The sequence below is a fragment of the Syzygium oleosum genome, unplaced genomic scaffold, assembly GCF_021117445.2.
Source record: "Syzygium oleosum isolate NSW1041296 unplaced genomic scaffold, Sole_v2.1 Sole_v2.13, whole genome shotgun sequence".
Lineage (NCBI taxonomy): Eukaryota > Viridiplantae > Streptophyta > Magnoliopsida > Myrtales > Myrtaceae > Syzygium > Syzygium oleosum.
The window spans coordinates 6,243,387-6,268,727 of record NW_026607497.1 but is presented as its reverse complement, the minus strand read 5'-3'; the positions used below and the strand labels follow the sequence as shown (position 1 = coordinate 6,268,727).

General features: G+C 41.4%; 3 protein-coding genes across 11 annotated transcripts; all 3 read left to right on the top strand.

Annotated features, from left to right (window-relative positions):
* LOC130134354 (protein DETOXIFICATION 21-like) lies at positions 1-4,042 on the top strand. 4 transcript variants are annotated; one of them, XM_056316988.1, is made up of 9 exons: positions 1-131; positions 746-1,080; positions 1,626-2,167; positions 2,438-2,524; positions 2,660-2,716; positions 2,813-3,051; positions 3,341-3,459; positions 3,601-3,687; positions 3,773-4,042. In XM_056316988.1, exons 2-9 carry the CDS (start codon positions 808-810, stop codon positions 3,956-3,958), a joined length of 1,590 nt encoding a protein of 529 aa, XP_056172963.1. In that variant the 5' UTR covers positions 1-131; positions 746-807; the 3' UTR covers positions 3,959-4,042. The 4 variants fall into 4 exon arrangements, with proteins under 4 accessions (XP_056172963.1, XP_056172964.1, XP_056172962.1 ...); XM_056316989.1 differs by lacking the exon at positions 1-131 and adding an exon at positions 173-290; XM_056316987.1 differs by lacking the exon at positions 1-131 and adding an exon at positions 249-387.
* Positions 262-24,449, top strand: LOC115675010 (protein DETOXIFICATION 21-like). Of its 6 annotated transcripts, none has more exons than XM_056316992.1 (10): positions 14,274-14,428; positions 14,615-14,758; positions 14,913-15,230; positions 15,872-16,413; positions 16,692-16,778; positions 16,912-16,968; positions 17,063-17,301; positions 17,591-17,709; positions 17,851-17,937; positions 24,249-24,449. In XM_056316992.1, the coding sequence occupies exons 3-10, from the start codon at positions 14,958-14,960 to the stop codon at positions 24,306-24,308; spliced, it is 1,464 nt and encodes a 487-aa protein (XP_056172967.1). In that variant the 5' UTR covers positions 14,274-14,428; positions 14,615-14,758; positions 14,913-14,957; the 3' UTR covers positions 24,309-24,449. The 6 variants fall into 6 exon arrangements, with proteins under 6 accessions (XP_030453434.1, XP_056172967.1, XP_030453436.1 ...); XM_030597576.2 differs by lacking the exon at positions 24,249-24,449 and adding an exon at positions 18,015-18,343 and having other exon boundaries at positions 14,275-14,428; XM_056316990.1 differs by lacking the exon at positions 24,249-24,449 and adding an exon at positions 18,015-18,343 and having other exon boundaries at positions 14,312-14,457.
* Positions 6,257-9,639, top strand: LOC115674989 (protein DETOXIFICATION 21-like). Its single transcript, XM_030597542.2, has 8 exons — positions 6,257-6,592; positions 7,236-7,777; positions 8,050-8,136; positions 8,258-8,314; positions 8,409-8,647; positions 8,940-9,058; positions 9,200-9,286; positions 9,362-9,639. Exons 1-8 carry the CDS (start codon positions 6,320-6,322, stop codon positions 9,419-9,421), a joined length of 1,464 nt encoding a protein of 487 aa, XP_030453402.2. The 5' UTR covers positions 6,257-6,319; the 3' UTR covers positions 9,422-9,639.
* Positions 24,450-25,341: the final 892 nt, after the last annotated feature.

The window sequence follows — 25,341 nt, the reverse complement described above, 5'->3', positions numbered from 1 at the left end:
GCCTTTTGGACATTACATACATGAACATGCCAACAAAAAAATAATGCAGCTCTCACTCTGTCCCTTTCCGTGGAATCTGGCTTTTCAATGAGTCAAATCTGAGTTTTTCTTCTGGAAAAACTTCGCTCTAGGTTCGAACAAACACGTTTGCTTATCCTCATTTCATGTCCATCACTAGTTTTGGAGTTCACTTCATCCTCACAACTAAGAATGTCATGCCACACTGCCTAAAGAAATTTCAAGTGCGACAAGAACACTGCTTGCAGTTATCGAGGCGTAGCTGAACAAAAGTAGGAAAGCCATCGATCCTCTGCTTCACCATACCAAATTTTAGTCATGATTGGTCGATATATTGAGCTGGTCATGTTTGCCCCTATATTTGCACAGGTTCTTCTTATTAACGCTCGCGACTCTTGAATGGTGGTGTGTATCTGCAGTTGAGTTTTGGGTGCTGTTACTCCTTTATAAGTCGTATGCTTTGTCCAAGCTAAGAGGGTCTTATTTTTTGTGTTTTTTTTTTTTTGCTGAACCGAGCTAAGAGAGTCTAGTTATCATAGCAGTGGTGCGTTCCGCAGCTCTGAACATGTGATGTGAGCGCACATACCTCACTATCAACTGATTTACTGCGAGTTCTCATCGTCACAAGCCATGATTCTTGGCATGTCTACACCAGAAGCAACTCTTTCACTGGGAAATCCACTCCCTCACTGCCTAATTTGATTCAAACTGTGTTTGTGGTTTACAGCTGATAGAAGTAGGAGAAGTTGTCTTGGGCATATAAGGTGAACATAGATCTAATTACTAGCCATGGCAATGGAGGGAGAGGCAAACGAGAAGCTGCTGAAAAAATTGGCAGCAGTGGAAGTCGGTGATGGTGGTGAGGATGAGCCACTGAAGGACAGGATATGGAGTGAGACCAAGAAGATGTGGATTGTCGCGGCGCCTGCAATATTCACCAGATTCTCCACCTTTGGGATTTATGTCATCAGCCAAGCTTTTATCGGCCATATCGGGTCCACCGAATTGGCTGCCTATTCTCTCGTCTTCACTGTCCTAGTGAGATTCGCAAACGGCATCCTGGTATGTTTAAGCATGTTTTCCATTACTTTAGTTGTCAATTTTTTCATATAATATAATCGTGTAATATGGTATCTTTCTGTTGTTCATCTTACGTCAACATTTTTATAGAAATCGAAACAGTAGTCTTATGTCCATTAAGTAATAATGTTCAAACATAAAATAGCTGCCGCGAAGCACTATACCAGTATTGGCTATTCATGGAAACAGCTCATCAGCTTTCATCGGCTTTCTGAGTACTTCGAAGCCAGTGAAATTGTTATGAGAACGAGGCATATAGAAATCGAAAGAGCAACGAGGAAAATGAGTTCGGAGTTGAACCTAGGTCATTTGCGTTGTGGCTGTGACTTTGAACGAAACAATACTTTGTTATTGTTGAAATAGAGCATGACCAACAAGACTTATGAGTGAATTTGCCAACAACATCTCCATGCATATCTTTTTTATCACCTGTCAGAGGAACTTTTCGTCATGTAATTCATGTGATGTTGTCCAGAAATTTGAGTTTTGAAATGAGTTACAACAGCTTCTATTTATGGAACTTGCAGCTCGGTATGGCAAGTGCGCTAGAGACGCTATGTGGCCAGGCCTATGGCGCGAAACAATACCACATGCTCGGAGTGTACCTCCAGAGATCATGGATTGTCCTAACAATCTGCTCCATCTTTCTAGTTCCCCTTTTCATCTTCACTGCGCCACTTTTAAGGGCCTTAGGCCAGGAAGATAAAATTGCGGAGGTCGCTGGAGACATCTCACTCTGGTTGATCCCAGTCCTCTTTGCCTTCGTCGTATCTTTCACCTGCCAAATGTTTCTCCAAGCGCAGAGTAAGAACATGATCATTGCATACGTAGCGGCATTCTCGGCAGTGGTTCATCTGTGCCTTTCGTGGCTATTGACCGTGAAATACAAGTTTGGAATTCTAGGCGCTATCGCTTCCACCATTTTGGCATATTGGATTCCTAATATAGGACAACTCATGTTTGTGTTGTGCGGAGGTTGCCGAGATACGTGGAAGGGTTTCTCGAGTTCGGCCTTTAAGGCCTTGTGGCCAGTGATCAAGCTCTCACTTTCATCTGGCGCCATGCTATGGTAAGTCAGCACTTCATCACCGAGACACGAGATTTCGTTCTCGAATTCAGACTAATTGATAAGTTTCTGTGCGGATCAGCATTAGTTTAGTTGGTCTAACCATTTGGTATCTACGTGCCCGATGGCTGATTTAGAAGCCGGCTATCTTTTGTTGTCAAATAAATGGTGATATCTGAACACTTGAAATCTCGCATCAGAAGTGGATAGCAGTACATCCTTTCTTTTTCATACAAGATTTTCACTGAATTCCTATTCTTTGCTAATTGTCAGTCTCGAGCTGTGGTACAACACGGTTTTGGTTCTTCTAACAGGCAACATGGAAAAAGCAGAGGTTTCCATCGATGCGCTCGCCATCTGGTAATTGTGTTTGCGCTTCCACTCTTTCAGCTTTTAGGTGTTTTCCATTACGTTTGGGAAATGCCTTGATTACAAAAATTCCTTTAGCAAAGGCTAGTTCACTAAAATGAAATGGCATAATTTCATTACTTGCAGCCTCAATATCAATGGTTGGGAAATGATGATCTCCCTCGGTTTCTTGGCTGCAGCAAGGTGTAATCACATGAGTCATGACTCGTATTGACTATTAATTCCTTCTCTAGACGCGCACTTTACTAGCAAAATTCTTAATTTTGTATGCTTTTTCAGCATTCGAGTATCCAATGAACTAGGAAGAGGGAGCTCAAGATCAGCAAAGTTGTCAATCATGATTACGGTGCTCACATCATTCGGCATAGGATTTGTTCTCTTTGTGTTCTTCCTCTTCTTCAGGGGGCGTCTGGCTTATATTTTCACGGAGAGCGATGAGGTTGCCAATGCCGTGGCTGATTTATCACCTCTTCTGGCTATTTCCATACTTTTGAACAGCGTCCAACCGGTGCTTTCCGGTACTTCTTCTCCACTATTCCCTTCTGGTCAGATGAATAAAAGTACATTATTCCTTAAAGAACCTGATGGTTTTCAATTATAACCGATATGAGTGGATATAAACTTAATCAATCAATACACAAAATTTTCATGGGATTCATGTTACTCTGTTGTGGGATTCAGTGAGCTCCCATTCAATCTGAGAGATATGGCGATCCATTGTATGACGTGAGCGATGAGTGGTGGATTAATATCAAATCATTAGTACCTGATTGTGATTGAACATTAGTCTCAACATTTGTTTATCAGGAGTCGCCGTTGGAGCTGGTTGGCAGAGCATAGTAGCCTATGTCAACATCATAAGCTATTACCTAGTGGGGATTCCTGTAGGAGTCGCGCTTGCCTATTTCTTTAGTATGCAAGTGAAGGTGAGCTACTAATTTCCTCTCTTAGATGGGCTGCATTGGCGAATTTGCATGTCAAAGAGTGAGACATGTCAAGATGGGCTGAAGCTCCTAACCTGCACCTGTAAAATTGAGATTCCTAGAACTTGATCATCTGTCTTGTAGGGCGTCTGGGTCGGAATGCTGTTCGGAACTTTCGTGCAGACTATAGTACTGATCGTTATTACCTACAAAACTGATTGGGATAAGCAGGTGCGCCGGATATTACTATTCTCCATTAATTCCTGATTATTTTGTGGGTCGATGAATCTCCATGATGTTATGCAGGTATCACTAGCTCAAAGACGCGTCAATGAGTGGTTCGTGGCAGAAGAAGCATCACACAAGACCGGCACGGGTGTCTAATTCGATCTTTTCTTCATTCTACTGTTACACTCTTGAAGATAGCGAAAAGCTCTGTATCAGATGTAAAAATCTCAATTCCCAGCAAGGGAACCGTCCTGCAAGATGCGCATCAATTTAATAAGATAAGCGTACGAGCAGTGGAAGTGCTGTCAAAACATTAGTTATTCGACCTAAATTACAGGAACAATGACATTCTAGCAAATCTATGAAGATGGCAATTGAAATGAGAAAACACGTACTTTCATGATTTCGACACCATTTCTCCTCCTGTAATCCTGTGTTATTTCGCCAAAGCGAGCAATTTCCTATCTCGTCGAACATTTTGAGTTTCAATATGTTTGTTCTTCCAGGAACAGATTTTCAGTTCCCTTTCGAATTGAATGTTAGGAAATGCTAATCGCGAGTAGTTTTAGCACACGAGCTTGAGCCTTGAGTAATTGTCGTTGATTATAAGCGGCAACGCTTGCGAAAAGTCCATGGTCGACTTTCCTTGTTTTATTACCGTGGCCGACTCCAGTGCTTTAGGAAATTCTGTGCCCCATTTTTCATTCTTTTCAATTTCCACAACCAAAAAGTCCGTGTATTTTCACTGTATTCGGGCCGGGTTTTATTCAACGGGCTCAAACTCGAGACTCATTATAACAAAACAGTTTGATAGAAGTAATCAAATTACCCAACAAATGCAATTTTTGGAAGTCAATCACTTGTGGTGATCCAAGTCACATACGAATTCTGACTTGTCGTAAATGTTCACGCTTGCCTTGACTGGCCGAACACTGTGCAAGCAGATAAGTGAGCTTAGACACAGACTCGTCCACTTCCTCACAGTTTATGGACAACCCGACATATTTGCTAGCTGTAGAGAAGGCGTGGAACCGCGCAGATCAGCCTGAAACATGTGGCCGTGTGCCGAAGACGACTTGGATGGCGAATTTTGCAGCTCGGGTGTTTCCTCTCCCCGAGCTCATTTGAGACACTCAAACTAGAAAGCATTGGAGATCAGACACACAGAACCGGGTCCAATCGCAGTAATGTCCATCTGCCTATTGTCATCCAGACTTGCACGGGCAACAAAGACCTGAGAAATTTGATAGAGCAGCGGAATGCAAATCCTTCTTGCTGTCAAAAGGGATGGAGAATATCTGCCTTCCATATTTGAGTCGTGGCCCTTCCCCAGTACTAAAACTACATGTACTTTAAATATCGAAAGGTGTATACTTTTACGGAAAATTCTAATATCACGAGTTATATTGACAATGTAAATTCTCAAGTACTATTCGTAATTACGGATAAAATGTATATTCGATTAACTAAATATATAAAATATATATACTATACTAAATTTGATTATATCATTTGTAATTACCATATGTATTAGAATAATTCAATATACAATATATGTATATAGTTTAAAAAAATGTATATATATTTTAAAATACGTATGTTTGGGTCGGGGCCCCCTGCACCCCACGCCCATCCAGAGGCGTGGATCTTTACTTAACATCATGATTTGACGCCAAAATAAAACAAAAAAAAAAAGATTACGATTCTCCCACTCCTTTGCAAACGTGACGCTTGTCCTGATCGAAGAGACGTCAAACACGAATGATTTCTTTAAAGACTGATGGGTTTTGTCCGCACATGAATTGATTACTCACCCTCGAATTTTTAAATTGCTCTTGGAACAGCTCTTGGAAGTTGGACCAAAAGAAAATCTATATCCTCAGTTGGCATTTGCACCGTTGTGAAACTTGTGCCGCCCGACCAGAGAGGACAAGAGAGAGAGACAGCGAGCTTTTTCGATGAACGAATTCATCACGTGAGTTCGCGTTTCATACTTCATGTGCGTGAAGCCAAGTGAAAACAGCGTGACTCCGATGTAAACCATTTTTTATATGTCAGGGACTCATGGACGATGAAAGACATGGTTGTTGTCTTGTGGTGAATCAAGATTCCTGACAGCTTTTGGCCATTACTTACATAAACATGCAAACAAAAAGTGTTAAAATATCATACGTCGCTTGACAATGATGTTTATATGTTCTTTATATGTATGCAGATTGCGGTCGGCCTTCACCTATTGAGTTGAGCTTTTAGGTTGGATTATCTAACATGATATTAGAATTTTTCCCTTTTCGCATGTGCATCCACTCTGTTGGTTTAACCTAAGAGGGTAAAAGAAATATTTGTTTTTTCGGTGAACCAAGCTAAGAAAGTCTAGTTATCGAAGCAGTGAGTGCGCTTCGCAACTCTAAACATGTGACGTGAGCGCACAACCCCACTATCAACTGATTTACTGCGAGTTCTCATCATCACAAGCCATGATTCTTGGCATGTCTACACCAGAAGCAACTCTTTCAATGGGAATTCCACTCCCTCACTGCTTAATTTGATTCGAACTGTATTTCTGGTTTACAGCTGATTCGAGTAGGCGAGTTGTCTTGGGCATATAAAGCGAACATAGATCTAATTACTTGCCATGGCAATGGAGGGAGAGGTGACCGAGAAGCTGCTGAAAAAATCGGTAGCAGTGGAAGTTGGTGATGGTGGTGAGGATGAGCCACTGAAGGACAGGATATGGAGTGAGACCAAGAAGATGTGGATTGTCGCGGCGCCTACAATATTCACCAGATTCTCCACCTTTGGGATTTATGTCATCAGCCAAGCTTTTATCGGCCACATCGGGTCCACTGAACTGGCTGCCTATTCTCTTGTCTTCACTGTCCTCCTGAGATTCGCAAACGGCATCCTGGTATGTTTGAGCATGTTTTTCGTGACTTTAGTTGGGCAATTTTTCACAGAATTTAATCATGTAGTATGGTATCTAGCTTCTTTTCATCTTACATCAACATTTCTAATTTGCAAAACATTAAGATCTTTGTCTCTGCCTATTGTTTATAGATGCTTCTTAAGCATGTAGTACCGTTGAGCCCAACACTGAATAATGAATGATAATCTTTTTAATAGAAACAGACTCGTGTCCCGGAAGTGATAATGCTCAATGACATAAAATAGCTGCCGCGAAGCACTATACCAGTTACGAGCTTCTCATGGAAGCAGCTAGTCAGCTTTTGATCAACTTTCTGAATATGTTAGAGCCAGTGAAATTGTAATGTAAACAAGGCATACAGACATCGAAAGAGCTAAAAGGAAAACGAGTTTGGAGTTGATCCTAGGCCATTTGCATTGTGGCTATGGTTTTGAATGAAACAATACTTTGTTATTGATGAAGAAGAGCATGACCAACAAGACTTTGACTGAATTCACTAAAAACATCTCCATGCCTAGCTTTTTATCACCTGTTAGAGGAACCTTTCATTGTGTAACTCGTGATGTTGATCAGAAATTTGTGTTTGGAATGATTTAAAACGCGCTTCTGTTTAATGAACTTGCAGCTCGGCATGGCAAGTGCATTGGAAACCCTATGTGGCCAGGCCTATGGCGCGAAACAATACCACATGCTTGGAGTGTACCTTCAGAGATCATGGATTGTCCTAACAATCTGCTCCATCTTTCTAGTTCCTCTGTTCATCTTCACTGCGCCACTTTTAAAGGCCTTAGGCCAGGCAGATAAAATTGCGGAGGTCGCTGGAGAAATTTCACTCGGCTTGATCCCGATCCTCTTTGCCTTCGTCATATCTTTCACCTGCCAAATGTTTCTCCAAGTGCAGAGTAAGAACATGATCATTGCATACACATCGGCGTTCTCAGTGGTGGTTCATCTATGCCTCTCGTGGCTATTGATTGTGAAATACAAGTTTGGAATTCTAGGCGCTATGGCTTCCACCATTTTGGCATATTGGATTCCTAATATAGGACAACTCATGTTCGTGATGTGCGGAGGTTGCCGAGATACATGGAAGGGTCTATCAAGTTTGGCATTTAAGGACCTCTGGCCAGTGATCAAGCTCTCGCTATCATCTGGCACCATGCTATGGTAAAGGCAGCATTTCATCACCGGGACATGACATTTCGTTCTTGAAATCGGACTAATTGCTAAATTTCTGTGTGGATCAGCATGAGTTTAGTTGGTCTAGCCATTTGGTATCTACATGCTCTATTGTGTGATTTAGAAGTCGATCAACTTTTGTTGTCGAATGGATGGTGAACTCTGAACACTAGCAATCTTGCATCAGAAGTGGATAGCAGCACATCCTTTCTTTTTCACACAAGATATTCACTAAATACCTATTCTTTGCTAATTGTCAGCCTCGAGTTGTGGTACAACACAGTGTTGGTTCTTCTAACAGGCAACATGGAAAATGCGGAGGTTTCCCTCGATGCACTTGCCATCTGGTAACTGTGATGCACTTCCTCTCTTTCTGCTCTTCAGTGTTAGGGAAATGCCTTGAGTTATAAGGGAATTCTATCAAAGGCCTGTTCACTAAAATGAAGAGCATAATTTCATTATTTGCAGCCTCAACATTAGTGGTTGGGAAATGATGATCTCTTTCGGTTTCTTGGCTGCAGCAAGGTATAATTACATGAGTCATGACACCTGTTGACCATTAATTCCTCCTCTAGACTTGCATTTTACCATCAATTCTGAATTTTGTATACATTTTCAGTGTTCGAGTATCGAATGAACTAGGAAGAGGGAGCGCAAGATCAGCAAAGTTCTCGATCATGATGGTAGTGCTCACATCGTTCGCCATCGGATTTGTTCTCTTTGTGTTCTTCCTCTTCTTCAGGGGGCGTCTGGCTTATATTTTCACTGAGAGCGGTGAGGTCGCCAATGCCGTGGCTGATTTATCGCCTCTTCTGGCTATTTCCATACTTTTGAACAGCGTCCAACTGGTGCTTTCTGGTACTTCTTCTCCACTATTCCCTCCTAATCAGATGAATAAGACTTCATTATACCTTAAAGAAGTTCTTCATGGTTTTTGATTATCACTGACATGAGTGGACATAAACTTAATTGATCAATACATAAGATTCTTATGATGTTCATGTTTCTCTTTTGTGGGATTCAGTGAGATCCCATGTAATTTGAGAAATATGACAATCCACCATATGACGTGAGCGATAAGTGGTGTATTAATATCAAATCATTAGTACCTGATCGTGATTGAACATTAGTCTCAACATTTATTTATCAGGAGTTGCCGTTGGAGCTGGTTGGCAGAGCATAGTAGCCTATGTCAACATCATAAGCTATTACCTAGTAGGGATTCCCGTGGGAGTGGCGCTTGCCTATTTTCTAAGTATGCAAGTGAAGGTGAGCTACTAATATCCTTTCTAAGACAGTCTACATTGGCGAATTTGCATGTCAAAGAGTGAGACATGTCAAAATGGGCTGAAGTTCTTGACTGGCACCTGTAAATTTGAAATTCCTAACGTTTGATAATCTGTCTTGTAGGGCTTGTGGATGGGAATGCTGTTTGGAACTTTCGTTCAGACTGTAGTACTGATTGTTATTACCTACAAAACCGATTGGGATAAGCAGGTTTGCCAGATTTTACTATTCTCCATCAATTCCTGATGACTGTGAGGGTCAGTAAGTCTCAACGTCCTTCTGCAGGTATTACTAGCTCAAACACGCGTTAATGAGTGGTTTGTGGCTGAAGAAGCATCACGCTAGACCGGCACGGGTGTCTGATTCAATCTTTTCTCGTTCTCCTGTTATTCTTTTGAAGATAACAAGAAGTTTTGTGTCGCATTTAAAAATCTCGATTCCCAGCAAGGGAACTGACCTTGAGTTTAATAAGGGAACTGTCCTGTAAAATGTGTATCAAATTGTCAATTTAATTAGATAAGCGTATGAGTAGTGAAAATGCTGTCAAAACATTAGTTATTCAACTTGAATTGAAGGAACAATGACACTCTAGCAAATCTATGAAAAGGGCAACTGAAATAAGAATTGACAAACTTTCACGATCCGACATTGTTTCTCCCGTTTTCGAATCGAATGTAGGTAATGTCAAAATTACTCGATATATGTAATCTGCTTGCGAGTAGTTTTAGTACACGAGCTTGAGCCGTAAGTAAATTGTCATTGATTGTGGGCAGCAATGCTAGCAAAGCTGCTGTCAAAGATGACTTGTATGGCCTAATTAGCAGTTGCAACAGTTGCCGGTTTTGAAATGAGGAAGGAGTTTTACATGATGGCATTTGACTAAGCTTCTTCCATAGATCCTGTAAGATTCTTGACTATACACCTAGACGTTGTGCGAAATGCTAATGCTTTTGGGATGACAAAAATAATATGCAGTTCTCAGTCTTGTTTGTTTTTTTCCCCCTTTCTGTTAATCAAGCCGACGAATTGCATTGAGGCAGGGTCTATTGCTAGGCTGTACATGCATGAACTCTTCATCACAAAATTCTGCAATTTTCTCCTAGAATTGCTCGTACCTTGTTTTTTGACACCGTCAGGTGCACCAAAAATGTTGTCATGGACAGGGTACAAATCCACCTTGCGTTAGGAGGTGAATATGTCTGAAGCAATAGCATACTGATCCGATGTATAGGGTCTGTCGGACGTCATCAGTGTTCAGTCTTCTGCACTACTTCTGTGCTTTGTTGGTTAGACATCTCGGATGGTTTCAGAAATGGACGATTCAGTTGTTCCGATGCGTAATCACCTGTAGCAGGAAGCGGTGAGTGTTCTTAAGTGAGTGTAATATGGGAAACTATGCAAGAAAATTTCATCCCAATTTGTTTTCCATGTCATGTAGAGAAGAGCGAGCAATTGGGAAGTAACCCCACAAATCATTCCTATCCATATTCTCTGCAAGGGTGAAAAGAAATGGTTTTGAAAGCATGGTACACAAAACTGTTAGATGAAAGTAGCCGATCTACCAAAAGAATGCAGTTTTTTGGAAGTTGATTGCTTGAATTCATACGAGTCACATATGAATTCCGAGTCATACCTTGACCTCCAAGTGGGCAACAACATATCCATGGAAAGCTCCGATGGGGACACCATTCAGCTGACAACATCCAACATTAACAAATGCAGCCACACTTTGGTATCCTGCTCCTATGGCCACCCGTCCTTGCTTCCAACCCGAGAAGTTTCAAACCCATGATTGAATCGAAGGACTTATTAGAAGACATCGCCCGGCGTGATAACTCGGTATGGCTTTGATGGAATTATATTGCTCTTAAAACTTTGGCAAGATGGATATATATTCGTAAATGTTCACGCTTGTGTCACGGCCCATAGAATTGGATCGTTCATGAGAGTTCTTAACAAAGGACCTTGATTAACCCATGAACAAGTGGCGGATCTCGAGGACTATAACTCCTAAGGTTTTCTCGAATATTCTAGAATACTCCTGAGGCAGGCGATACTGTAATGGTAGTTGGGAGGTTCAACCTCCACCGTTAGATCGAGGAGGGATTTACGGATACGGTCGATCATGTACTTGTATATAAAATTCTCCTCCCCTCATTTATGTAACTCATTTTTTCGTGGGGAATACAATCCAGAGCTTCTGTTACTTGGGAAGAAAATTCCTAATCCAGCCCGCGAGAACTGGCTGAACACTGTTCAAGAACATTGATAGTGCAACTGCCTTGCAGCTTGTGAATAGAGGTGTCAAAATGGATCTTAAATCCATATATGACCCATTTAAAAATAAATGGGTTATATATGGGTCACTTTAATTTTAAAGAGTTAACTTTAAATGGGTTTTAAATTTTAAAACTTAAAGATAAATGGGTCTAAATGGGTTGAGTTTGGAACCCATGTCCAACCCACCCACTAGACCCATCCACACACTCTCTCCCTCTTTATAAAAATGTTTAAAAAAATCGAAATTTAATTATTTTTTTTTTTCTCTTTTTCTTTTTTCTTTTCTCTTCTTTCTTTTTCTTTTTTTTTTTATTTCGGCCGGTGGTCGGCCACGGCGACCGGCCACCGGGGCGGGACGACCTCGCCAAAGGTCGGCGAAGCTCGAGCTTGCCGGCTTCGGGCGAGGCTTGAGCCTCGCCAATCCGGCGAGTCTCAAGCTCGCCCGATTCCGGCGACCTCAAGGCTCGCCCGATCCCGGCGAGGCCGAGGCCTCGCCGACCTGTGGCGAGGCTCCAGCCTTGCCGATCTGGCGAGACTCGAGCTCGCCGGCCTCGGGCGAGCTCGACCTCGCCGGATCTGGCGAGGTGGAGCCTCGCCCGAGGCTGGCGAGACTCGAGCTCGCCGGATCTGGCGAGGTGGAGCCTCGTCGGATCTGGCGAGGCTCGGCTCGCCGGAATCGGGCGAGCTGGAGCCTCGCTTGTGGTCGGTCGCCGGCCATGGCGGCCGGCGATCGGCCAAAAATAAAGGAAAAAGAAAAATAATTAAAAGTTCGATTTAAAAAATAAAAGAATATTAATATTATTAAAATGAATGCACAAAGTAAAATCAAATCAGATTTTATATACCAAATATCGAAAAATATTTTCTAGTTTATTTTTAGGTTTCAGCCAAACGTCAGAAATTTTTTTATTTTCTTGGATAATGACTTTATGGAAAATATTTTCTAGAAATATCGCATTTTTCGCAAAACAAACAGAACCTTAATTTTAAAAAAAAATTAAAAATTTTAAAAAAAATCATAAGAAACAAGTATTCCTAGATTAGGTTAAATATAAAAGTGTTTTAGCAATATGGGTCGGGTATGGGTTGGGTATGGGTCGGGTCGGGTATGGATCGGGATATTTACACTACGAATAAATGGGTCATAAACGAGTTAATGGGTCAATTTGGGTCGGATCATTTATGACCCGACCCAAACTCGACCCGACTCACCCGTTTAACAGGTCTACTTGTGAACAACTCGGTAGTTTGGTCGCCGTCGACAAGGCATAAAACCGCGCAGATCAGCCATTTTTCCCGCCACCTATTTTGTGCGGGGAAAATCCGTCATTCGCGTTGGATTGATTGCAAAATAAAACGAACAAAATGATCTCGTTCCAAGATGCGAAGCTCGACTTGATCGAAGGGACGTCAAACACAATGATTTCTTTAACACTGGTGAGTTTTGTCCCCACCTCAATTGGACTCTCAGAGGATACAATGTCTTTTTCCCCGACAGTCTTTTCTCCTTCTAATTTTTAAATTGCTCTTTGAACAGCTCTTGGACCAGAAGTGTTAAATTATGTCTTGAATTTGATCCATTGGACAATATCTGATCTAAAATTATTTACGTAAGTCATCTTGCTGATTTTGTGGATTCGGTTGCACACAGTTTATATCTAATCTCTCATTTGTTCTCTTCTGTTGAAGACAGTCTTCAATTTCCCTCATGCGCAGGACTTCCGCAGGCCGCACATTTAATGAAAAAAAGACTCCAAATGTTTGGCGTCAAAAGGATCAACAACAAGGAGAGGGGCCGCGAGTTGTACAAGTTGATGGAGACTTCCCTTCTTCATCACTGTAAAAGGTGACAAACTTTCTTGGACAATGAACGAAGAAAGAGAGCAGTGTACTTCTTCAATGTGAACAAAGTAGCTCTTGAACGCACGGAGATTTTGTGCAGAAAATTCTATGAGGTAATTATTGAGCAAATCACGTGAGTCTAAATAATGAACAAATTCGTCACATGAGTTTCTGTTTCAGGATTCATATATGCGAAGCCAAGTAAAAACAGTGGAGTGACTGATGTGAACAATTTGATATCACGTGGACTGAGAATCAAGGACATGATTGCTGTCGTGGGGCGAATCAAGATTCCGGATGCCTGGAGGCCATTACATAACATAAACATGCCAACAAATATATAAGGGAAAATTCCAATTAAGGATCCCAATTGGAGTCTTTTTCTAAAAAAAAAATTCCAAGTGGACATAATGTCAAATAAGGATTCGAAGTGCCCAATCAGTCTCAAATAAGGACCCGAAGTGCCCAATTAGTCTCAAGTAAGGTCCCGAGTTCGCTGACTGATCAAATGCTCGCCGGCCGGCGAGCAAGGTTACTGTTCCAGTGACCGGAAAAGGACAGTTTCATCTTTTTCTTTTTTCTTTTTTTTTTCCTTCTCTTCCCTCCGCCGGCCATAGCCGGAGGCGGCAGAGGTCGCCGGCGTCAGGCGGAGGCCACCCTCGCCGGCGTCGGGCGACCTCCGCTTGAGGCCGACGACCTCCGCCGGCCCCGGCTATGGCCGGCGGAGGGAAGAGAAGAAAAAAATCATAAAAGGAAAAGGAAAAGGAAAAAAAATAGAAAAAAGGAAAAAAAAAAAAAAAGAAGAAAAAGACGAAATTGCCCTTTCCGGTCGCCGGAACAGTAACCGTGCTCGCCGACAGGCGAGCATTTGACCGGCCGGCGAACTCAGGCCCTTACTTGAGATTAATTAGGCACTTCGGATCCTTATTTGAGATTGATTGGGCACTTCAAGCCCTTATTTGACACTATATTCATTTAGAATTTTTTTTGAGAAAAAGATCCCATTTAGGGTCTTTAATTTGAATTTTCCCCAATAAATAATACAGCCCTCGCTCTGCCACTTTCCGTGAAATCTGGCTTTTCAATGAATCAAATCTGAGCTTTACTGGTAGAGAGACTTTGCTCTAGGTTCACTGAAAACACCTGATTTCATGTCCATCGCTACTTTTAGAGTCACTTCATCCTCACCATCAAGAATCTTATACCGCACTGCCGTACGGAATTTCAAGTGTGCGCACGTCTTGACATGAACCCTGCTTGTGGGTATCGAAATTTACGCTGATCTAATTGGTTAACATATTGAGCTGGGGGATGATTGCCCCTATATTAGCATAGGTTTGTCTTATTCATGCCATTTTAGATCTGCACTTCACAAACTTTAAGGCTCATGACTCTTGAATGTTGGTGTATCTGCAGTTGAGTTTTGGGTACTGTTACTCCTTTGTAAGTACGTATGCTTTGTCCAAGCTAAGAGAGACTTTATATTTTTTTCGCTGAACCAAGCTAAAGAGAGTCTAGTTATCGAAGCAGTGATGCGACAGGCAACTCCGCACATGTGAGGTGAGCACACAACCTCACTATAAACTGATTTATTGCTACTTCTCATCGACACAAGCCATAATTCTTGGCATGTCTACACCAGAAGCAACTCTTTCACTGGGAAACCAACTCCCTCACTGCTTAATTTGATTCAAACTGTGTTTCTGCTGTACAGCTGATTGGAATAGGCGACGTTGTCTTGGGCCTCTAATTACTAGCCATGGCAATGGAGGGAGAGGGCACCGAGAAGCTGCTAAAAAATTCGGTAGAACTGGAAGTTGGTGATGGTGGTAAGGATGAGCCATTGAAGGACAGGATATGGAGTGAGACCAAGAAGATATGGGTTGTCGCGGCGCCTGCAACATTCACCAGATTCTCCACCTTTGGGATTTCTATCATCAGCCAGGCTTTTATCGGCCACATCGGGTCCACCGAACTGGCGGCCTATTCTCTCGTCTTCACAGTCCTCCTGAGATTCGCAAATGGCTTCGTGGTAAGTTTCAGCACGTTTTCCATTACTTTAATTGTATATTTTTTCACATCATTTAATCATGTAAAACGGTGTCTTGCTGTTGCTCATCTTACATTGACATTTTCAGTTTGCAAAAGAATATTTCTGTGTCTCTGTGCTTATTGTTTATAGATGCTTCTTAAGCACATGTTGTGCCATTGAGCCCAACACTGAATAATGAATGTTGATTTTTTTCGTAGAAGCAGTCTTATGTGAAGTAACAATGCTCAGAGACATAAAATAGTTGCTGCAAAGCACTACACCAGTACCAGCTTCTCATCGAAGCTGCTAGTCAGATTTTGATCGACTTTCTGAATATGTTGGAGCCAGTGAAATTGTAATCTAAACGAGGCATACAGAAATCGAAAGGCAAAAAGGAAAATGAGTTTGGAGTTGATTCTAGGCTTTGGCATTGCGGATATATAGCTTTGAATGAAACAATAATATGTTATTGTAGGAGAAGAGCACGACCAACAAGACTTTGGGTGAATTTGCTAAAAACATCTCCATGCATAGCTTTTTATCACCTGTTAGAGGAACCTTTCGTCGTGTACTCTTGATGTTGTTCAGAAATCTGAGTTTTGAAATTATTTAAAACACGCTTCTGTCCATGGAACTTGCAGCTCGGCATGGCAAGTGCACTAGAGACCCTATGCGGCCAGGCCTATGGCGCAAAACAATACCACATGCTCGGAGTGTACCTTCAGAGATCATGGATTGTCCTCACAATCTGCTCCATCTTTCTAGTTCCTCTGTTCATCTTCACCGCGCCACTTTTGAAGGCATTAGGCCAGGAAGATAGAATTACGGAGGTCGCTGGAGAAATCTCACTCTGCTTGATCCCGATCCTCTTCACCTTTATCTTATCTTATACCTGCCAAATGTTTCTCCAAGCGCAGAGTAAGAACATGATCATTGCATACATAGCGGCATTCTCGCTGGTGGTTCATCTATGCCTCTCGTGGCTATTGACCGTGAAATACAAGTTTGGAATTCTAGGCGCTATGGCTTCAGCCACTTTGGCTTATTGGATTCCTAATATAGGACAACTCGTGTTCGTGATGTGCGGAGGTTGCCGAGATACGTGGAAGGGTTTCTCGAGTTTGGCCTATAAGGACTTGTGGCCAGTGATCAAGCTCTCGCTTTCATCCGGCGCCATGCTATGGTAAGGCATCATTTCATCAACGAAACATGAGATTTTCATTCTTGAATTCGCACTAATTGCTAAATTTCTGTGTCGATCAGCATTAGTTTAGTTGGTCCAACCACTTAGTATCTACATGCTCTAATGTGTGATTTAGAAGTCAACGATCATTTGTTGTCGAAGAAATGGTGAAATCTGACACTAGCAATCACTAGCAATCTTTCATCAGTTGGCTAGTGGCACATCCTTTCTTTTTCATACAAATTTCCACTGAGTTACTATTCTTGGCTAATTGTCAGTCTTGAGCTGTGGTACAACACAGTGTTGGTTCTTCTAACAGGCAACATGAAAAATGCGGAGGTTTCCATCAATGCGCTCGCCATCTGGTAATGCTGTTGCACTTCCATTCTTTCTGCTCTTCAGTGTTTTCTATTACGTTAGGGAAATGCCTTGAGTTACAAAACATTTTATCAATGGCTTGTTCTCCAAGATGAAATCGCATAATTTCATTATTTGCAGTGTCAACATCAATGGTTGGGAAATGATGATCTCCCTCGGTTTCTTGGCGGCGGCAAGGTATGATCACTCGAGTCTTGACTCCTATTGACCATTAATTCCTCCTCTAGACTAGCACTTTACCAGCAATTCTGAATTTTGTATTTTTTTTCAGCGTTCGAGTATCTAATGAACTAGGAAGAGGGAGCACAAGATCGGTAAAGTTCTCGATCATGATGGTAGTGCTCACATCGTTCGCCATCGGATTTGTTTTCTTTGTGTTCTTCCTCTTCTTCAGGGGGCGTCTGGCTTATATTTTCACTGAGAGCGACGAGGTCGCCAATGCCGTGGCTGATTTATCGCCTCTTCTGGCTATTTCCATACTTTTGAACAGCATCCAACCAGTGCTTTCTGGTACTTCTCCACTATTCCCTCCTGATCAAATGAACAAAAGTATAATATTCCTTAGAGAAGTTCTTGATGGTTTTCGGTTATTACTGACATGAGTGGACATAAAGTTCATCGATCAATACATAAAACTTTCATGGGATTCATATTTTTCTTTTGTGGGATTTAGTGAGGTCCTGTATAATTCGAGAAATATGACGATCCATTGTATGACGTGAGCAATATGTGGAGGATTAATATCAAATCATTAGTACCTGATTGTGATTGAACATTAGTCTCAACATTTATATATCAGGAGTCGCCGTTGGAGCTGGTTGGCAGAGCATAGTAGCCTATGTCAACATCATAAGCTATTACCTAGTAGGGATTCCCGTGGGAGTCGCACTTGCCTATTTTTTAAGTATGCAAGTGAAGGTGAGCTACTAATTTCCTTTCTAAGTCGGTCTGCATCGGTGAATCTGCATATCAATGAGTGAGACATGTCTAAATGGGCTGAAGCTCTTGACCTGCACCTGCAAATTTGAAATTCCTAACACTTGATAATCCCTCTTGCAGGGCGTGTGGGTCGGAATGCTGTTCGGAACTTTCGTTCAGACTGTAGTACTGATCGTTATTACCTACAAAACTGATTGGGATAAGCAGGTGCGCCGGATATTACTGTTCTCCGTTAATTCCTGTTGATTGTGAAGGTCAATGACTCTCTCTATGTCCTTCTGCAGGTATCACTAGCTCGAACACGCGTTAATGAGTGGTTCGTGGCTGAAGAAGCATCACGCACGGCTGGCACGGGTGTATGATTCAAGCTTTCTCGTTCTCCTCGTATTCTTGTGAAGACAACGAAGAATTCTGTGTCGCAATGGGAAATGACCTTCACTTTATTGCAGTTAAGCGCCTTGATAATGTAATGTCCTGTAAAATGTGTATCGTATCTTCATTTAGTAAGATAAACTTACGACTAGTTTTAAAGGAGGAACCTCAGATCAGTGGAAATGCTGTCAAAACATTACTTATTCAACCTAAATTAAAGCAGCGATGACATTCTAGCAAATCTATAAAAAGGACAATTAAAATGAGAAGGGACGTACTTTCTTGATTTCGACACCGTTTCTCCTCCTGTAATCCTACGTTATTCCGTCAAAGCAAGCAATTTCCTATCACGTCGAACATCTTCCTTCTGGAGCATTTTGAGTTTTACCGTGTTGCTCATCTATGAATGGATTTTCAGTTCTCTTTCGAATTGAATGTAGGAAATGTTAATTGCTCAATATATGTAATCTGCTCTCGAGTAGTAGTCATTGATTATAGACAGCAATCCTAGCAAAGCTCATGTCAAAAGAGGACTTATATGGCCTAAATTAGTAGCTGCAACATTTGCTGGTTTTGAAATGAGGAACGAGCTTTCCATGGCGACATTCGACTAAGGATGTGTTTGGTAACTAGTCAAATAGTAACTAATTCTAATTTTTTGTTCTGGGGAACAAAAAAAGAACAGAAATTCGTTTGGTAAATTTTTTGTTCCTGGGCACAAATTTATTCCCAGAATCAAGAAGCAAAAAAAAGTTACTTTTTGATTATGCGAACAAGAATCAGAAATGGAAAAGAAATTTTTTTTTTCTTCTTCTTGGTTTTCTGCTTCGTTTTCTTCCCGGGCTGTGGCTGGCCGCCGGTCGCTGATGCTGGTGACCTGGCCATGGGCCAAGGAAGGGGAAGAAGAAAAAAAAAAAGGAAAAAAAAGAAAGAAATATTAAAAAATTCAAAATATTATTAAAATAATATTAATAAAAAGAAATTTTATACAGTTACCAAATATATTTCTATTCTTTTTCTCTTTCAAGAATAGAAATTTTAGACAATTACCAAACGCCTTCAAATATTTAAAAATTATTTCCAGAAATAGAATAAAAAAATCATTTATGAGTAAAAATTATTTTCGGGAACAGAATGGTTACCAAACGCAACCTAAGCTTATTCCACAAATCCTGCAAGGTTCTTGACTATATATGCCTAGACATTGTGCAAAATGCTAATGCTTTTGGGATGACATGATTGTATGCAGTTCTCAGTGTCGTGTGTTCTTTTTCCAGCTTTCTGTTAATCGATCGAACGAATTCAGTTACAGACATCGTCTATTGCTGTGCTCAATGTACATGCATGAAGTCTGCATCACAAAAATCTCAATTTTCTCCTAGAGGTGCTCGTTCCTTCTTATGAAACAGGTGGGTGTAGCAAAAATGTAGTCATGGACAGAGTGCAAATCCGCCTTGCTTTAGGAGGCGGCGGAATCCATCACTGTTCATGCAGAAAAGAGCGGGGCATTGTGGAGTAACCCCCCAAATCATTCCTATCCACATGTTCTGATATGTGACATAATCCACACTGTTCAGGACTTTTACTCAACATCATGGATCAATGTCAATATGAAACGACAAAAAGATTTTGATTCTTTAAATTCTTTGCAATATGCCACGCTTGAGCTGATTGATGAGACGTCAAGCAAAAATAAATTTCGTTCATACTGGTGAGTTTTGTCCTCGCCTGAATTGAACGCTCAGAAGATAATTTATTTTTTTCCCGATAGTCTTTTCTCCCTCTAATTTTAAAATGCTCTTCCAGCAGCTCTTGGAACAAATGAAAATCTATATCCTCGGTTGTCATATGTACCGTTCTGTAACTCGTATAAATATTCAATTGCGGCAGCTTGGAAGTACCGGCATAATTCATATGTCCATTGGACGATGACCGTTTCTCAAATCAATTCACAACTACGGACAGTTACTTCCATCGTGTCGTTTCTCATCGTCGTTCTCGAACTCGCCCGTTCGGCCAGAGAGGACAAAAGAGTTTTTGCAATGTATGTGAAGCCAAGTGAAAACGGGGAAGCGACATTGATGTGAACAATTTGATACCTCATGGACTCTAGAGAGAATGAAAGACACGATTGTTGTCGTGGGTGAATCAAGATTCCTGATGCTTTTTTTTGACATTACATGAATAAACATGCCAACAGAAGATAGAATGCAACTCTCACTCTGTCACTTTCGCTAGAAGCTGGCTTTTCAACGAGTCAAAACTCCTTTGCTTATCCTCATTTCATGTGCATCACTAGTTTTAGAGTCACTTCATACTCACCATTAAGACTGTCCATGCCACACTGCATTAAGAAATTTCTAGTATGTGCAACGTCTCAACTTGAACACTGCTTGCTAGTATCAAAATTTACACTGATCTAGACGTAACTGAACAAAAGTAGGAAAGCCATCAATCATGTGCTTCACTATACCAAATTCTGGTGATGTGATAATTTGTTAATACGTTGAGCTGGGCATGATTGCCCCAGTACTAGCACAGGATTGTCTTAATCGTGCCATTTTAAATTTGAACTTCACAAACTAAGGCTCATGACTGTTGAATGTTGTGTTAAGATTAGGCATACAAACACAACAAAATAGAGAGTAAAAGCGAAAAAGAAAAATGGAGACACGAGGTTTATCCTAATTCACCTCAAACTAGGGTTACATCCAGCAAAAGATTCCACTATAATTGGCACATCTCACCTCTTTATTGCAATCCTTAGTTACAAGAGAGAGATTATATATACTCAGTAGATATTCATTGGCCCAAGATCAAACCACCAATAAAGTATAGGCATCGCAACGGCCCCCATGCCTTCCTATCTATGAACCACACCCCAACATGTTGAGTTACCTGCAGTTGAGTTTTGGGTGCTGTTACTCCTTTATAAGTTGGTATGCCTTGTCCAAGCTAAGAGGGTCTTTTTTTTTTTTTCGCTGAACCAAGTTAAGAGAGTCTAGTTAGGGAAGCAGTGATGCTATTTGCAACTCTAAACATGTGACGTGAGCACACAACCTCACTATGAACTGATTTATTGTGAGTTCTCATCATCCCAAGCCATGATTCTTGGCATGTCTACACCAAAAGCAACTCTACTAGGAAATCCGCTCCTTAGCTGCTTATTTTCATTCACACTGTGTTTCTGATTCACAGCTGATCGGAATAGGTGACGTTATCATGGGCATATAAGGTGAACATAGGTCTAATTACTAGTCATGGCAATGGAGGGAGATGGGTCCGAGAAGCTGCTGAAGAAATCGTTAGCAGCGGAAGTTGGTGATGGTGATGAGGATGAGCCACTGAAGGACAGGATATGGAGGGAGACCAAGAAGATGTGGATTGTCGCAGCGCCTGCAATATTCACCAGATTCTCCACCTTTGGGATTTATGTCATAAGCCAAGCTTTTATCGGCCACATCGGGTCCACCGAACTGGCTGCCTATTCTCTCGTCTTCGCTGTCCTCCTGAGATTCTCAAATGGCGTCTCGGTATGTTTCAGTCTGTTTTCCAATACTTCAGCTGTTGATTTTTTCACATCATATAATCATGTAGTGAGGTATCCTGCTGCTGTTCATCTTACATCAACATTTTTGATTTGCAAAAGATTACTTCTTTGTCTCTGTACTTATTGTTTATAGATGCTTCTTAAGCACTTGTTGTGCCACTTAGCCCAACACTGAATAATGAATGATAATTTTTTTCATGGAAGCAGTCTAATGTCCCTGAAGTAATAATACTCAAAGACATAAAATAGATGCCGCAAAGCACTAAGTCAGTACCGGCTTCTCATGGAAGCAGCTCGTCAGCTTTTGGTCTGACTTTCTGAATATGTTAATGCCAGTGAAATTGTTATTGTTGACAAAGAGCATGACCAACGAGACTTTCAGTGAATTCACTAAAAGCATCTCCAGGCATAGCTTTTATCACCTGTCAGAGAAACCTTTCATTGTGTAATTCATATAATGTTGTTCGGAAATTTGGGTTTTGAAATGATTTATAGAACACGCATCTGTCCATGGAACTTGCAGCTTGGCATGGCAAGTGCGTTAGAGACCCTATGTGGCCAGGCCTACGGCGCAAAACAATATCACATGCTCGGAGTGTACCTCCAGAGATCATGGATTGTCCTAACAATCTGCTCCATCTTTCTAGTGCCTCTATTTATCTTCACCACGCCACTTTTAAAAGCCTTAGGCCAGGAAGATAAAATTGCAAAGGTCGCTGGAGAAATCTCACTCTGCTTGATCCCGATCCTCTTCGCCTTCGTCATATCTTTCACCTGCCAAATGTTTCTCCAAGCACAGAGTAAGAACATGGTCATCGCATACATAGCAGCATTCTCAGTGGGGGTTCATCTTTGCCTCTCGTGGCTATTGACCGTGAAATACAAGTTTGGAATTCTAGGCGCCATGGCTTCTGCCATTTTGGCATATTGGATTCCTAACATAGGACAACTCGTGTTCGTGATGTGCGGAGGTTGCCGAAATACTTGGAAGGGTTTCTCGAGTTTGGCATTTAAGGACTTGTGGCCAGTGATCAAGCTCTCGCTTTCATCCGGTGCCATGCTATGGTAAGGCAGCATTTCTTCACCGAGACATGAGATTTTGTTTTAATTGCTAATTTTCTGTGTGGATCGACATTAGTTTAGTTGGTCTTACCATATGGTATCTACAGTCTCTAATGTGTGATTATCTTTTGTTGTCAAATAAATGGTGAAATCTGAACACTAGCAATCTCACATCAGAAGTGGATAGCGCACGTCCTTTCTTTTTCATGCAAGATTTTCACTGAATTCCTTTTCTTTGCTAATTGTCAGTCTCGAGCTGTGGTACAACCCGGTGTTGGTTCTTCTAACAGGCAACATGGAAAATGCGGAGGTTTCCATCGATGCGCTTGCCATCTGGTAATTGTGATGCACTTCCGTTCTTTTCTGCTCTGCAGTGTTTTTTATCAAAGGCCTGTTCACTAAAATGAAATAGCATAATTTCATTACCTGCAGCCTCAACATCGATGGATTGGAAATCATGATCTCTTTTGGTTTCTTGGCTGCAGCAAGGTATAACCACATGAGTCATGACTCCTATTGACCATTAATCCTCCTCTAGACTTGCACTTGACCTGCAAATTTCTGAACTTTGTATGTTTCTTCAGCGTTCGAGTGTCCAATGAACTAGGAAGAGGGAGCTCAAGATCAGCAAAGTTCTCGATCATAATTATAGTGCTCACATCGTTTGCCATTGGATTTGTTCTCTTTGTGTTCTTCCTCTTCTTCAGAGGGCATCTGGCTCATATTTTCACTGAGAGTGATGAGGTTGCTCATGCCGTGGCTGATTTATCACCACTTCTGGCTATTTCCATACTTTTGAACAGCGTCCAACCAGTGCTTTCTGGTACTTCTTCTCCACTATTCCTTCCTGATCAGATGAATAAAAGTACAATATTCCTTAGAGAAGTTCTTGATAGTTTTCGATTATCCCTGACATGAGTGGACATAAACTTGATCGATCACATAAAATTTTCATGGGATTCATGTTTCTCTTTTGTGTAATTCAGTGAGGTCTCATACAATTTGAGAAAGATGGCGATCCATTGTATGACGTGAGGGATAAGTGGTGGATTGATATCAAATCATTAGTACCTGATTGTGATTGAACATTAGTCTCAACATTTGTTTATTAGGAGTCGCCGTTGGAGCTGGTTGGCAGAGCATAGTAGTCTATGTCAACATCATAAGCTATTACCTTGTTGGGATTCCCGTGGGAGTCGCGCTTGCCTATTTTCTAAGCATGCAAGTGAAGGTGAGCTACTAATTTCCTTTCTAAGTCGGTCTGCATTAGCTAATTTGCATATCAATGAGTGAGACGTGTCAAAATGGGCTGAAGCTCTTGACCAGCACCTGCAAATTTGAAATTCCCGACACTTGATAACCTGTCTTGTAGGGCGTGTGGGTCGGAATGCTGTTCGGAACCTTCGTTCAGACTGTAGTACTGATCATTATTACCTGCAAAACTGATTGGGATAAGCAGGTGCGCTGGATATTAATATTCTTCGTTAATTCCTGATTATTGTGAAGGTCAATGAATCTCTATGTCCTTCTGCAGGTATCACTAGCTCAAACACGCGTTAATAAGTGGTTCGTGGCTGAAGAAGCATCATGCTAGACCGGCACGGGTGTATGATTCAAGCTTTCTCGTTCTCCTCTTATTCTTGTGAAGACAACGAAAAATTCTGCATCGCACTGGGAACTGACCTTGACTTTATTACAGTTAAGCGCCTTGGTAATAATATAATGTTCTGTAAAATGTGTATCGAATTGTCAATATAGTAAGATAAACTTACAAGTAATATTCAGATCAGTGGAAATGATGTCGAAACATGACTTATTCAACCTAAATTGAAGCAACGATGACATTCTAGCAATAGTATACTGATCCAATCGGCGAATCTGTCGGAGGTCATCACTGTTCAATCTTCTGTAGGATTCCCGGTGCTTTGGTTCGACATCTTGCAGAGTTTCTAAAGCCAGCGATGCAGGTGTTCCAAATCCCCTAATCACCCGTAGCAGGAAGGAGTTAGTGTTTCTAAGATTCTGTGTGATACGGGAAGAGCTATTGGAAGAAAATTACCGTCATGAATCTCATTAAGTGCATCAGATCCAACAAGCTTCAAACTTCAAAGAACTTACCTGCTCATCCCAATTAGTTTTCCATGTCATGTAGACAGAGAGCGAGCAATTGTGAAGTAACCCCACAAATCATTCCTATCCATATTCTCTATGAGGGTGAACAGAGATGGTTCTCCAAGCAGATTACATAAAACTGTTACATGGAAGTGACCAAAGTACTGAAAGAAAGGATTTTTTAGAAGGTTGATTGCTTGAATACATGCAAGTCGAATATGAATTCTGAATCAGATCTTGACATTCAAATGGGCAACGTATCCAAGTACAGCTCCAACGGGGATGATACCAACCAGATAAGGAACATCCATTATTAACAAATGCAACCACGCTTGGGCATCCTGCTCCTATGGCCACCCCTCATTGCTTCAAACCGTAAAGTGTCAAACCCATGATTGAATCAAAGGAGAGATCGCCCGCGCAATGACTCAGTATGGCTTTGATGAAATTATATTGCTCTTAAAACGTTGGCAAGATGGATATGCTCGTAAATGCTCACGTTTGCCCTTGAGAGC